This window comes from Antrostomus carolinensis, unplaced genomic scaffold (assembly GCF_000700745.2).
Source record: "Antrostomus carolinensis isolate BGI_N321 unplaced genomic scaffold, ASM70074v2 scaffold8020, whole genome shotgun sequence".
In the NCBI taxonomy this organism is placed as follows: domain Eukaryota; kingdom Metazoa; phylum Chordata; class Aves; order Caprimulgiformes; family Caprimulgidae; genus Antrostomus; species Antrostomus carolinensis.
This window is the reverse complement of record NW_010286397.1, coordinates 11,801-26,537: the sequence shown is the minus strand read 5'-3', so window position 1 is coordinate 26,537 and position 14,737 is coordinate 11,801. Positions and strand designations below refer to the sequence as shown.

Below are 14,737 nucleotides of genomic sequence, written 5' to 3'. Positions count from 1 at the left end.
ATATATATATATATATGTTTATAATACACACACATGTATATATGCCCACTGTATTTTGCTGTAAATGGCACCACAACAATCTCAGCTGCCATTTGACTTTCTTCCTTCTGGGAGTTGTATGGTGGCTTTCAAAAGTCAGCGCGCAAACCTTTCACAGAGAGATTATTTACTGGGGGAACTGTACAAAGCTGGCTTTCAGTGGGAACAAATTTTTATTATTGTCTCACAAAAAAAAATTCTGTACAGACTGATGTTTTTTTTTTCCCCTTCTATCTTGATTCAGTTGTCTGCCTCTGTTTCTTAGTAGAAATCACTTAGACCTACTTAACAGAAGTAAATTGGAGTAATTACAGCTTTGAAAAGTCTCTGAATCATGCTACAAGGTGCAGTATGAATATAGGGCATTCTTGTGCTCTAAAGAGCTTACAGTCTGAGTTGAGACAAAATCCAGACAAAAGAAGGAATATAAGGAAAAACCAGTACCGTTAGGAGGTGGCCCTACGGTAGAAGGGGTCTGACCATTGTCAAATGTACATAATGGGTACTTACAGATTGGTTGAGAGATGTAAACAGCTAAAGTGAGCAGCAGTAAGAAAGTAATTGTGTTATTTTTATTTGAAGCACAATTCTGTTCTAAAATTTGAGCCTTTTGACATAAGAAAAATGAGATATTTTTTTTTTCCTCTTGTAATCAGATTTTGTTATAACTTTATATTAATAGTGACAAAGTAGTTCATATCTTGTTGCTGTTCAGTAATTGTATCTTCATCCTTGTTCAGTTCATCAGTCTTGGGAAAAGTTCAAGCATTATAGTACTTGTTGAAACGTCTTCCGAGAGTGATTAAGCATAGGTCTACTCCTCTAGTTACCTGTAGAGGTTTTTTTTTCCTTTCCACACTTGTCTTCCAACAACATGTTGATCTTTGCAGTGCAATAAAAATAATTTTCTGTATGGATGAACTTGACTTCTCATGGTTTGCAATCCTTCCTGTATGTTAGTTTTTTCAGTTGGTTTTACTTATCTGAATAAAAAATGCTGTATAAAATACAACTCCTTTTGAAAAGTAGTTTGTTGGAGCTTTTTAAAATTTCCCTTGGAATTTCTAATGTAAATAATATTTTTTAAGTTAACCAGAAAATCCTCAGTGCTTTATGGACTCAAAGGTTACCTGGGGGAAGTTTAGGAAGGAAGGGGAAAACATACTTGTTTTAATGCTGTTTCTTCTACTAATAACATCTCAATTACCCTTCAGGTTATTTAAATTTTACTTCATATATCAAAAATAAAAATAATTAGGCATAGAACATCTTGTGTGGCCCCCTTTAGTGGTTTTTCTCCAATATCAGATCCCTGCTAATTCCATTGAATGATCTATTTGTCTTCTTTATTTTTTAGCTACACGAAAGTAACTATGATGCTGGAAAAGCCCTGCAGCGCTTGGTGAAGAAACCTGTGCCAAAACTGATTGAGAAGTGTTGGACTGAAGATGAAGTGGTAGGGAAATGAATTATTTCCTTAAGCCTTATAGTTCATGTTGCATCTCTTGCTTTTTTCTCCCTTTTTTTTTCCCCCCTAAGGAAGGGTACCTGTATGGGAAAGTAGAGGGGCAAATAATTTGCTGCACAGGATAAATTTTTGCACAATTCTGGGCCTTCATTTGATATACAGAATGTTATTAGACTGGGGAAAATATGTCTCTAGTAGTAGAATAAGAGAGGAGAGAAGGTCAAGTGATTGGTTTTGAGAGAATATTGTAGGGTAAATGAAGAGCTGCAAAAATTCTGAACTCTGAATTTAGCTGTTGTTTTCACCTCCAGGAGGGCTGGCCATGTTCATTAATTGGAGTAGGACAAGATGTAAAAGGCAGACAAAGTCTTGTCCCTGGTGTTTTTTCCTGGTGGAACTGGAGGAGGTTTACAGTGTCAGCTCAGATTGCCTAATGGGAGGCTGGGTATCAGTGTTTCTCCTAAACAGAGTTCGAGATTAAGTCCCTTCTTCCCCCTCATATTAGAAAGTGTTTGCTAGCACAGTTCTTGATGGATGAATCTTTAACAAAGAGCAGACCAAAACCAGATTATCTGAAAGCTGGGATTGAGCCATGCCATCCACATTTACTTGAAAGTATTGTAGAAATTGTCAGACTCCAAAACTGCACTGAAGACAGTGCATCCATCTTATATGGAGCTCCCAAAGTGATGTATGGACATGATGAATTCGGGGCATGCAGTAAATACATCATGCAGTATGTGTCCTTACAGTTACTGACCTGGGATTGCTGAGGGATTTGGGCTCATACAATTTAACATCCTGGTAACACTGCAAGTCTCTTCAGCTTGCACCACTTAGTAGTCATAGTGCTGGTTTTGCCATGTGGCTGCTCTTTCAGCATGGGCTGGTAGCTGGTCTTTCCAGGTTTGGGGTTGTAGTGCAGGCAGGGAAGGAACATGTAAATGTGTCATTCTTTCCTTCAGACAGAGGTTGAGGTTTTTGGTGTATATGGCTTTGATTGAAATTTTACTGTTGTTATTAGCCTACTAAAAGATACTGCTCTGCAGTCTGATTAGTGGGGAAAAAACAATTTTGACCTGAGAAAGACACCTCTTCATAAAATCTCCAGTTGGCAGAGAGGGTGTGCTGCTGGGAAAGCATTTCATTATTTTTATTTCTGGGTGTTTTTCCAGAATTTGAGGGAGATTGTATCTGTGTGAGAATTAGTGAAGCAAAGGTGATTCTTGTGGTTCATTCTGCAGCCTAATTGCTGCAATTGTGAGGTTTCTGCTGGCTTAATTTTTATACATATATAATGCAACTGTGCTTATTAACCAGTTTTCTGTAGGGTTGTAAACCAAAATAAATCATGTGAAGTCAGGAGAAAATTATAGTTTCTTAATTTGCTGACACCTTGTAAACAAACAGATTCTTAAATCTTGCATTCAACACAAGATGCATTTTCTGGCAGCATTTGGAATCCAAATGCTGCTCCATTACAACCCGTTGTTTGTCAGACCATGTATTTCCAGTACCTAGGAGAAATGGTGAACAAGTTCACTTGGTTTACATCCTAAAAATATTTTGCATTTTAATGCTGATGTTAATTGTGCTTAACAGAATAGATTTATATTAAATGTTACACATAAGAAGACAGTAGCTCTTCAGCAAGCTGACCAGGCATGACTGGTTTTGTGAAAATGGAAAAATGTTAGATTTCCTAGCTCAATAATTAGGCTGCAGTGTGTACTAAAATAGAAAGTCAGATGATTGGAAGTTAGTTGTGATAAAATATTTATCACATAAGAACTTCAGACTTGCCTGGTTTTTACCTTTCACTGTTGGAAAAGCTGCTTCTCTCTTATGTAGCATATTGGAATAAACAGGGATAGAAATTCAGCTTGTCATTTATACTTACCAGATATATAAATGAAAAAAATCTGATACGGTGCAAGACAGCATTACTCATGCAGAAGTGACAAGAGAAAAGTGGTTTGGTTTGTTTTTGTTTTTGTTTTTTTTCTCCTTTGAATGAATTAAATTTTGAGCTAGTTAGTTAAGTGGTAAAGTATTTGAAGTAGTAAATAAAAATAAAAAATTTGTGGTCTTGTGAAGCTACTCAAAGTTGCAATGGTGCTGTAAAATAGAACTGATTAATAATGGGTGAACCTTTTGTGGTCTCTTAGCGTTTTTTAATTATTCAGACAATAGCTGGAGAGAGTTTTTAAGCTCTAGCTTCTCTGAAAGTCTTTCAGGGAGTTATTGTGCTTCCTCTCCATTTATGTAAACCTTTTTGCAAGAGCTAGATTAGGGGTAGGCCAGGCCATATAAACCTGTATTAAAGTAGGCTTATTCTGCAATCCAACAAAGAACCTTTGTGGTAAGGAGACTGCCTGAAGTCATAGAGTGAAAGAGGATCATGTGCTAACACCAAAGCAAAGGAGAGGATGAGTAAAAAGCCTAGAACACAGTTTCCTGGTAAGTTTTACAGTTATCTTGTCATAAAAGGGAGTTTTGTTTAGGGAACCGTCAGAACAGGTATTTCAAGTGCTCTGCCCTGGGTTTGGTAAGTTTGCATTCACATTATTTTAACCTGTGTTTTCTCTGCTTACATTCTTTTGCACATTCATGGTTAAGTTGTACAGTGCCAACACCTCTTTTTCCATGTAGATTTTTTTTCAGTCTCCTTGTTTTTTTTCCATGGGCTGCACCATGCTGTGAATGCAATAGCTGCTGCAGCTCAGGGTTTTTTGATGAGCGGTCCATGTTACATGATGGAGAATAGAGCCTTAGGAATAAGAAAGTAAAGTTTATTGAAAAGTGCACTTTTGGAGCACTGTTTCAAACTCTGAGTACAGAATAATGATCATTGACTCTATAAATCATTGTCAGTCTCAGCTCATTTTATCATATTTGTTCTTATTCTGTTCCATCCAAGTTTCCAGAAACGCTTGGCAGCTCTCCAGCCTCAGCAGAGCCAAAGATCAAACTGTGCTCTTATTTATAGACAGCTAAGCTCCACCTGCACAACTTCATAGCATGTTTGTCCCTGGCAGTTTGGAGAAAACTCCAGATTAAAGCAGCTGTACTGCACTTCTGAGCATTTCTGAGCCTTGCAAGGGAAGTTTCCTCATTGTTGGCTCTGTGAAACTGAGGAAAGCTTTCTGTGCGATACACAGGGTGCTAGAGCTGCATAGGAACTCCATAATAAAGTATTTTTCAGAAAACAATGATGTGTGAAACCCAAAGTCTGGCCAAAAAAAGTTAAATTTTGTGATTAAATGTCATCCCCCCCCACCATGTCGTGATGGCAAGTGATGAGCAGGAGGAAGCCTCTAGTAATGTGGCCAGCTGATAATCCAAGAGAAGCACTTCTGAGGGAAGTGGAAGACTCGGGTCCAAACCATGGTCCTATTTGTGCTGAACATAGAATTAATCTCTTCTTGTGGCCCAGCAAATATCTACTTCCTTAATTTTTACAACTTGTACAAATAAGCAGATACCACACCAGGTGCAAAGCTTTGGTTAGTTCACCTCCCTAACAGAGAGGTTCTGTGGCCTGTGAACAATTCAAATAATGTAGATAATGGTTTTTGTTGTCCCAGTTTTTCCATTCCTGCCTTTCTAATCCTGTAACCATGTTCTGCCCCCTGCCATGCCTCTGGACCCCAGAAAAGTCACACTCCCCCTTTTGTTACTCTTCAGTTCATTTTCTGCCAGATTTTTAAGCTGGGTGGAGAGCAGAGAGCCAGAGGGAAAGGAACATTGTGACACTGCCAAGTAATGGGGCAGGTGGCAAAAGAAACTGAAGGAGAAGCGTAGTCACATTGACACAGGGAAATAACTGACTTAGTACAAAAGTAATTCTTACAACTTTACACTTCCCTAAGTCAAAAATCCTCTGTAAATTGGTTTGTCTGTTACTTGCACGAGTATTTTGACTGACTCCATTTCCACTGTGCTGGATGACTAATGTAGTTTTGATGTTCACATGTGATAGCAATGCTGTGTCCAGCCCAGGTTTCTGTAGTATTTAGTAGTATTTGTGATTTTACACTGTGAATAACTCTAATTTATTGAAAAATTATTTATTTATAATGCATTTAGCTTTTTTGTGGACTATCTGTTTCCCAAAGATAAAGCCTTACTTGTTAATTGAAACAGCTTTGTTGGCTCTGACAAAACTGTCAAGTAAAAGCTGCTTTGCAGTGATCAGAACTGATAAAAATAAAGGAGGGAAGTTACGTTATTTTTACTACTGATGATCTAGTTACAGAGGTTTAGATCAAATTAAACAGAAAATAAAATTGGCCAGTGATTGAATCAAATGGAAGGCTCTGTAAATATGAAGACAGAGGTTTGTTGTCCCCCTTGTGTTTCTAAACCTGTGGCTATTTTTAAACCTTTTTATTCCAGTATGTAAATTCAGATGCATACTGTGAAAACCAGTCTTCCATGCTGCTTAATAAAATTGGCTAAAGAAACTTCTTTACTGGTGCATCTACATGTAGCTCTAACAGCAGCTGTTTCCTGTTTATAAAGGCTGATGCTACACTTGACATGGGTTTACAGCAATGATTTGGTGAGAGGTGGTTGCTTTCTCTTGTAATGCTCATGATTTTTACTTCTGTGGACAAATATGTTGAGCAATTGTCATATATAATGCCATATTTAAGCACCTTCTAAGCACGCAGCTTATAGACTGACATTCAGCAGCATCAGCTGGTGGAATCTTGTTAGTGTTAGGCTGTGGTTTCAAATAAAGGGGTGCAGTTCAAAGCACGTATATTATCATAGACTGGTTTGGGTTGGAAGAGACCTTAAAGCTCACCCAGTTCCAACCCCCCTGCCATCATCAGGGACACCTTCCACTAGACCAGGTTGCTCAAAGCCTCATCCAACCTGGCCTTCAACACTTCCAGGGAGGAGCAGCCACAGCTTCTCTGGGCAACCTGGGCCAGTGTCTCACCACCCTCACAGCAAAGAATTTCTTCCTAATATCTCATCTCCATCTCCCCTCTTCCAGTTTAAAACCATCACCCCTTGTCCTACCACTACCTGCCCTTGTAAATGCCCCTCCCCAGCTTTCTTGTAGGCAGGGAGAAGTAGTCATGGAGCAAGTCCTCTGTTATCACACAGCTGATGGAGGTGCCCTCTTAAAAGTTTCCTACCATTGAACGTATGTCTGACATGTGGCGTGATGCTCACTGCTAGAGCAAGGTCAGTGTTGCTGGGGAAGAGGGACTGACTTAGCCACTGGGCATGTGTTCCATGGGATATCTTTCATAAATAGGAGATTACAGAGTGACCTTGTATTTTCTCAGCCATCTTTCCTAGGTTCCCTAAGCCCTGGTGGCACCCAGTCTCTATAACACTGTTTTTGTCATTCTATGTGCAGGAGTAGGTTGTAGTACAGACCAGGTGTAGTTAGTACTTGTCTTACTTCAACACACTGAGAAAACAAAGATGTTTCACTCGGCAAGGGATCGTCAGACTGAAGGAGAAGTGAGCTCTTCCCTACATCTCATGGTCACCTCTAAAAATGCCTCTTTAAATCTATGGCAGAGTACAGGCACTTTTGATGCAAGCAGTCTTCAGAAATCCCTAATAAGAACGGAATGGTGCTGGTCAGTTCTTCTCCAGTTGGAAATAGTTCAAAACTGACATTGAAATTGTATTTTGAAATGTACAGACTTAGAGTTTGTTGTCTATAAGTACAATGAACCTGAAACCGAGTGCCTATATTGAAACTCTGGTGCTTGCCCTAATGATACGCTGCTTTACTTTCCAAAGACTCCAAATCTGGAACTGTGATCATTAGCTTATTTCAGTTTAGCTTAAATTGAACACTATATTTCCTGGCATGGTTTCAGTGGAAATATTTCACAAGAAAAATTGTCCTTACAGAATTTCCACCCGACTTGGGACAAAAATCTTCTCTGCAAAATGGCTTTTATACTTTCAGTGTTGTTCAGTACAATTCTGACCCTACACTTGCTCCAGGTCCAAAAATGAGCTTATTGTGCACGCTTCCATTTCAGATAAATAACCTGTCATTTACAAAGGATACAATGTTCATCTTATGTTTTGTTAATTTAATGAAGTGGCTTTCAATTCTGTTATGCCTCAAGTATTGGAAATGGTGAAGGAAACAGACTAGTTCTGACTGTTCTTCACATAAGTCCTGCTGATTTGATCTTACATTTCTGTCTCTCTATTCAGAATGTGATTATTTTTTTTTCTGTCTTTTTATCAAAAGTACTAACAAAATCAATACGGCTTGCAGAAGAGAGAAATACAAATCAGAACTAAAAGAACCTCTAGTTTATTAGGTTTTTAATTAAACATGATGAACACATTTTAAATAACACAAAGGCCTCAGGCTGAGCTGCATCTAATCGAAACAGATTAAGTCACCCGTCCGCACTTGGGTAATTATTAATTCTGTTTACTTATGCATGCTAGCTAAAGGCAGAGTTCACTGCTGCTGTGTTGCAGTTTATTGCACAGGGATGCTTTTGCTGCATGGAATTGTGCTCCTAATTAGCATTCAGATGTTGATTATGAAGAACACTGGCAAGGCTAATTGAACCTTTGAAATTCAGTGCCGTGTCTTCTACAGTTAAAGAGAATCTGGGTGAAACAATAAGTTTTGCATTATTTCTTGGACACTTCCTCCTTTTTCTTCTACACCTGGTGCCATCTTTTCAGAGATGTTAAATTAGCAAAAAAAAAAACAAACCCCAAACTGCTAAGTGTTCCTTAGGAAGGAGGTTTTTATTTTATTTGTGCATGTCTGTGCAGAACTGTCAATGACACACCGTGACGTCCCTGATAATTAGCTTTTATCATTAAATATGCTGCCCCTTAAATATTTTACATTGCTTTTGATGTAGAGTAGTTGAGGTAAACAACCTAGATTCAAACAACCTCTTAAATTTATGTGCAGGAATAGTTAATCCTTGCTGGTGATAAACCTTAATTGGCCATGTACATGGATTTACAAGTTCATAAATTTTAAAATATCCACACCTGGCTTCAGCTTAAAGCTCATTTGTCATAAAATACAAGTGGAGATCCTTCTGCCAAAAATGACAAGATATGGCAAACTAATTTCCTAATGTGTTTGCAAGCATTAGTAATCCCGTGTAGCTGGTCAAGAAATTACTTATGCAAAACACACAGACTTATTTGCTTGGCTTCTTTGCCTAATATCATCTTCAAATGTCTCTCATCTGCCCTTTTTGCAGTAGCTGCTCATGAAAACATTGTTTTCATTGCTCACTCCTTTGAAGCCAGACTTTTCAGATATGCTGGAAGACAGAGCTGCTTACTGGGGCAAAAATACCATGAATTTTATTTACTGTTGATATGGTAGCTATAGAAAATATAATTCATAGCAAAATTGAAACAGAGCCTCTGGAACAGTTGTGGGGAGGGGAATCATCAAGGGATATTTGAAAAGGAGACTGGCATTGCAGGGCTGCCTTTGAGTAATTGCATGGGCTTACAAGGTTAAGGTATCAGTTACTGCTTAGTTTAAATTTTTTATCCACAAAAAGTAAACATTACAGCTTCATAGGGGAGTGACTGTTCTGACTAACTTAACATTTTCTGGACTATAGAAATCAAGCCATCTGATGTCATTTGCAAGTGTGTTAATCAGGAACAGTTGAAAATTAACTTAGCATTGAAATAAAAAACCCCAACTTCACCAAACACAAGTTGCCATTGTCTGATAAGACCTTTATTTTAAGGAGAATAAATAAGATTTTAGTTTAAGAAAGAGTGGGAATGCACAGTCTTGTCTGTAGCTTATTCTAAGAACTTGGAGTGTAACAGAACCATCAGTCCTCACAGTAAAAAGTAACCAATGAAGGTTGAAATTATTCTGCTTGGGGGAAGAAAGTTGTTATTTAAAAGTTGCATAAAATTGGTTGCTTAGAAATTGACAGGTATACAAAATTGTAAGATGCACTACAGCTAGCAAATATAAGTTGTAATATGGCTAGAAAAGGTGAATTTAGTTTAGACACAGGTTTCTAGACAAAAGATATCAATCTTTTTGCTTGTGATTAACTTGTATCAGTCTTTGATCCCAGTCCTTGTTTAAAGGGATCAATATTGCACATATACCACTGAGTTTATTGTCAAGTCCTTTCGGAAATAAGACAGTGAATTAAAAATCAATTATACGTGCAGAAAAGTTTGTGTAGGGCAATCAATTTTGTCCTTTTAGTTTGCAGAAAGATTCCATTGTTTAACCAGCTGTGAAAAGGAATGAATTTCAAAAGCCTCCAGCAAATGAGAAAGCCCAAATGGAGTGTGTGGGGGGGTAGATTTAAAAAAAAATAATAATAATAAAAAAAATATTTCAGCACTTCATGTTCAGCAAAGGCTGCCTTCAGGGATAAATCTATAAATCCTGTCAGTGACCTTGGCTTCAAAATGGGTGATTTCATTGCTTTTGCTAATCTTGATCTTTCCACAGCTGCCAGATAAGTTAGTCTTTTCTTAACAATATCAATTTTTTTTTATTTGCTTTGTTTAACCGCCATATGTTACTTGATTCATAGTCTTTCTGCCTTCATGTGGAATATTTTTATCTATTAAGCACTTACCATATTGCTGATCCCCAAAAAATAATACAACAAATATTTACACTGGCCAGTCGCCACAGCTTAGTAGGCTATTTCTGTGTGGGGACGGGAAGCTGAACTCTTAAATTCAAAGTTTAACTCCAATATAAACTAAATAATTTGTAGGTGCTTTCAGAAGCTGGTGTTTTGTTTTGTTTTCTAGCAAAAGGTTTGTAATAGAGAGACAGAAGCACATACACATAGTTCACTGTTGCCAAGGGGAAATAATCTGCTGCTTGAAAGATTAATAAATATGACAGCAGTTGATTGTTGAAACCATGTTTTTCATCTCATTTTCAAGGGCATCTTAAAAATGGAGCTCACTTACACTTCCTAGCATTCTCGATCATCTTTCTGTGTTCATTTAAAAATGAGAACAAGGCACTAGGGGACTTGAAAGATTGCATTCCTTCTCCCATAGGGCAAAGTGGTTATTTTATAAATGAAGAGGGCCAAAAAAGCTATCCTTCGTAGTTTCTTAGCAACAGAGCTGGAGTCAGTTTTAATGTTCGTGTATATCTTACAAGTTCTATACATAGAACCGTGAGCTGTGCAGCTCAGCAGTATTGCAACTGAAACAAAGGCTGTTCCCCCCTAGCCTTGTGCAGGGGGAGAAAATAAACCCAGCAGGCTGATACGCTGCGTGGACTCGGCTGTCTCTTTCCTTCCTCCCATCAGATGATATTCTCTGGTCAGTGACACAGTTACTGTCTTCAATGCTCTGACCTTTTATTCAGATTTTATCTGCTAAGAGATCCGGAGTCTGGTTTAAATATAACATCATCCTATTCCTGTTCTTCTCCAAAAGGAAACTGAGTCATGACATTACAGCAGTAAGGGCATCTGGAGAGTGCAGGGATCATCAGAATACTGGGACTTTCTAGGGTTAATGCTTTTACCATACCGAGCAGCACCAAGTGAGTGGCTGTAAGTGTTCACCTCTTGTGATCATGGTAAAACTTTTTTTGCCCTGTATCTGTCTTTTTTGTGCATGTGGAGGAGGTTGTCTTGATTTAATTTTAAAAAGATACTGTGATCAAAGCTATCTTGCTTACATTCCACTGACCTATTTACTCTCCATTTCTTTGTACATGATTTAATTTCCAAATTCCAAATTGGAATTCCAATTCCAAATTCTGAAAGTTAATTTTTTTTAAAATAAGATAATCCATATTTGTTAATAATATGATTGACTTTTAAAAGACTTGATAGTACTAATAAGATTCACAGTTTGCTTCCCATTCTGAATGCAAATGTAATAAATGGCCTTAGATTTCTGGCTCATGCTCCTTGGTGTACGTTATCCCAACACTCCAGCATCCAGGATTATATGAGTTTCTTTATGCTTTTGAAAACAGTTTTATAATTTAAATATAAGAAATGTTGGTTAGTTGTCAGTTTTCAGAAGATTTGTTTGCTGTTGTTTTGGAAAGGCTATAAATAGTGTGATTTAAATTTAGGTCCACCTCTTCTCATGGCTAAGGAGAGATTGAGTGGTTTATTCTCTTGTATTGATAGCAACATCCAGAGTTCTTCATTTGATTTAAAATGTTTTCAATAGTCCTGTCACTTCAGTAGTTTGGTTGAGTTTATCTGTCTTGCAAGTGTTAAGAAATTTAAATTAGTCTAGAGGATCCTTCCCTCCTTAATACCTTAAAGTGCAATTATAATATAGTAATAAATAATGGTGAAGTGCTTTGATATTTTTCCATGTTAAGGGTATGATAGAAATCTCCAGCATCTTCCCAAGTAGTTTTGGTTTAGTCTAAGTGGATACAGGTAAAAGTGAATACTTATGTCAGAATTACACTTCAGTAAATACATAGAGCCCAGGAATGGATTCCTTGATATGGCAAATCTCTTATTTTGTTTTAAAAGAGTTATTTGCTGTCTAACCATGGGAAATGGCAATTTGCTGATCCTAACAAGGTTTGTTTTAAAAACACAAAATAAAGACCTAAAACAAAGCAAGTGCAGAGACAGATGACAGTGTTGTGTCCTTCTTGGCAAGATGACATTTAATTTTTTAAAGTTTTTTTTTTTTCCTCATGCAAGTTTTTTTGTACTGATAGTCTGGATCTCTGTCTTAGCCTTGCCTTCCATTCTGTGTGAACATGGAGGCTGCCAGCTCAGACTAAGTCAGGGGGATCCTGAAGCTCAACTGCAGCTTTCACAAGGATGTGGGTCAGAGAGGTTCAAGAATGAGCGGAGCACTCTTGCTTGAAACTTTTATTTTCATGTTGGAAAAGGCTCTTTTTTTAACAAGTATTTTGATTTTTCTAATAATTACAAAAATAATTTTTATTCCCAACTTTCCGAATGTCACTAGATTTTCTCTGCTTTTGCCTGGCAGCTTATATAAGAATTATTTGCTATGGCCCATTGGCCATTACAGCAGAAAATGACAAAATGCTTCTTCAAATTGGTGTAGTGATGTAATTCTTATTTAAGAAACTTTGGTTGCTGTCACAGTATGGATGCTCTGTGAGCTTTAGCACTGAGGACTTATCTTTCTTGCACAAGCATAAGCAGCCTGAATGCCAAAATCCACCTCATTTGCAAGCTCTGTTTGCGTGATAAATTTTATTTTTGTAATCTTCCCTATTAACAGCACCGATTTTTGTTAATCTTTCAGATGACATAACAATGCATTTTAATGAAGCAAATTATATAGCTTTGTCTCCTTTTGTGTATAAGTGGGGCAGCCATATTCAATTAGGCTGAAAAATGATCATTTGTTCTATTACAGGCTGTAACAGAGCGAGTGAAAAAACTGTGATCCATCACCAGTTGCTGGGCTTTATGTTACTTAAATCACTTGCTGTTCTGTCAGTGGCTCTGAATCCACTGTGGGAACCATTATTTAATTGAAGTTTGTGGAGGTGTCACTTGTTTGATAATAGGCTGCTTCTGTAGTAGGTGCATAGTGACTAAATATTGATCATCTTCTGCATCCATCCAAGATTCCTAATTAGTTATGAGGGTAACAGTGCCAGTAAAGCAAATTATTATACTGCCATAAAAAAAGAATTTGACAGCAAATAAGGACTTGATCCAGAGAGATGCTGGGTACCTGCACATAGTGAGGAAGTCAACTCGAGCTGAGAAGGTTTCATCTCTGAGTTTGACTCCATGTTCCTCACATAGCAAATATGAGGGGCTTCATATGATCTAGAAGGAAACTCAGATTTGAGTGTGGAAATGCCACCTTAGAAGAATATTCTTTTCCATTTCATACTAACCAAGTAACTTCACTTTTAACCTCTTTAAAAGTTTACGTAGTCGACTCATGTGAACCCAGCACAGCAGTCCTGGGACAGCGTGTGCACACTGTGCAAAGGATCTCGTAAACTAGCTTGTGGTTAGGTTTTCTCTTCCTTCCTCCTTGTTTAAGTTGTTGTGTAAAAGATGTGTTGCTGAAGGTGCATTTAAAAACTACTACTTCGTGTTCTTTGTCCTTTTTTTACTTTTCATGTGCCTTGTGGTTTTGTGAATATATTGTGGTAAAGACTCAAAGTGCACGTAGCTTCTGGGTTTGTGGTTTTGCTTCAGCTTTTACTGGCCTCTTGATATCTCACTTGTTCCCCTATCCACTTGTGCATGATCCAGCATGTTTTTTCTTTTGTTCCTTTCCTTCCTTTTCTTGTCTCCCCCTCACCCCCTTCCATAGTATCTGCTCAGATTTATATAGCTTTTAGGCTACATGGGGAGATTGATCAGATGGGGGTTTATGGGTTTAGAGGAGCTAATAAATAAGCATCACAGCATATTACCCTCCACTGCATTGGAATAACTTCAAACACTCAAATCAAACATTCCATTTGTGACAAACTGGGGAAGGCAAAAGAGGGCACCTCTGTTTTATTAGGGTGCATATTTAATTTATCTGTTCTGGAAGATATTGTCCAGTTCAATGTGTCCGGGGAGGTAATTCCATAGTCTCAGCACCACTTCCCCCTTGCCTCCCTCCCCCTGGTTATCTACCTTTCAAGTTTCCTTTGCCAGTGTTCACCTTTGTTATAGATGCATTTCTGGTCCTTCATTTTCAAATCTTCCTGTTGTTTATGGGTCACCTTTCATTTGGTACCATCCCTCCCTAATAGATGTTTTTATTCAGAGCCCCTGACACAAAAGAAAAGGGAACTTAAGAATCATAGAATGGTTTGGGTTGGAAGGGACCTTCGAAGATCATCTAGTCACCTGATTCTTTTTAAAACAGCTTTTATACATTACTGCCAAAATCATTGTATGAGCCAACATCTTCCGCAGTAATTGGATGGCTGCTTTGCAGAAGTGTATCATTTGCTTTACCAAAATCTTAACGTACTTCTGACAAAAATACAATGGATAATTGAGCAATGAGAGTTGTGTGAGTTCATGACAGGAGCTTGTAAGGACGTTAAACCTTGTCCAGTGGGACTTACTGGTTAAAAATAATGAAAATAATATTATTTAAAGAGAGGGTTACATTACTATATTTCAGCATGGAGTCTTGTAAATTGGAGGTAAATGCTGCCACTCTTCCTAGGAACTGCTACATAACTCAAATAAAGAATTCATTCAGAAGTTACTTGAATGCCAAATTTGGGGGTTCAGTTCTTATGGAAGT

At 37.7% G+C, this 14,737-nt stretch overlaps 1 protein-coding gene across 1 annotated transcript in view; it reads left to right on the top strand.

Moving 5' to 3' along the window:
• Window positions 1-1,495, top strand: part of LOC104524176 (arginine-glutamic acid dipeptide repeats protein-like) — a gene marked incomplete at its 3' end in the record, with an annotated part of 80,683 nt that extends 79,188 nt beyond the window's left edge. Inside the window, exon 10 of the mRNA XM_010167003.1 lies at window positions 1,397-1,495. Coding sequence (XP_010165305.1) covers window positions 1,397-1,495 — 99 coding nt within the window. The remainder of the gene's footprint in view (window positions 1-1,396) is intronic.
• Window positions 1,496-14,737: the final 13,242 nt, after the last annotated feature.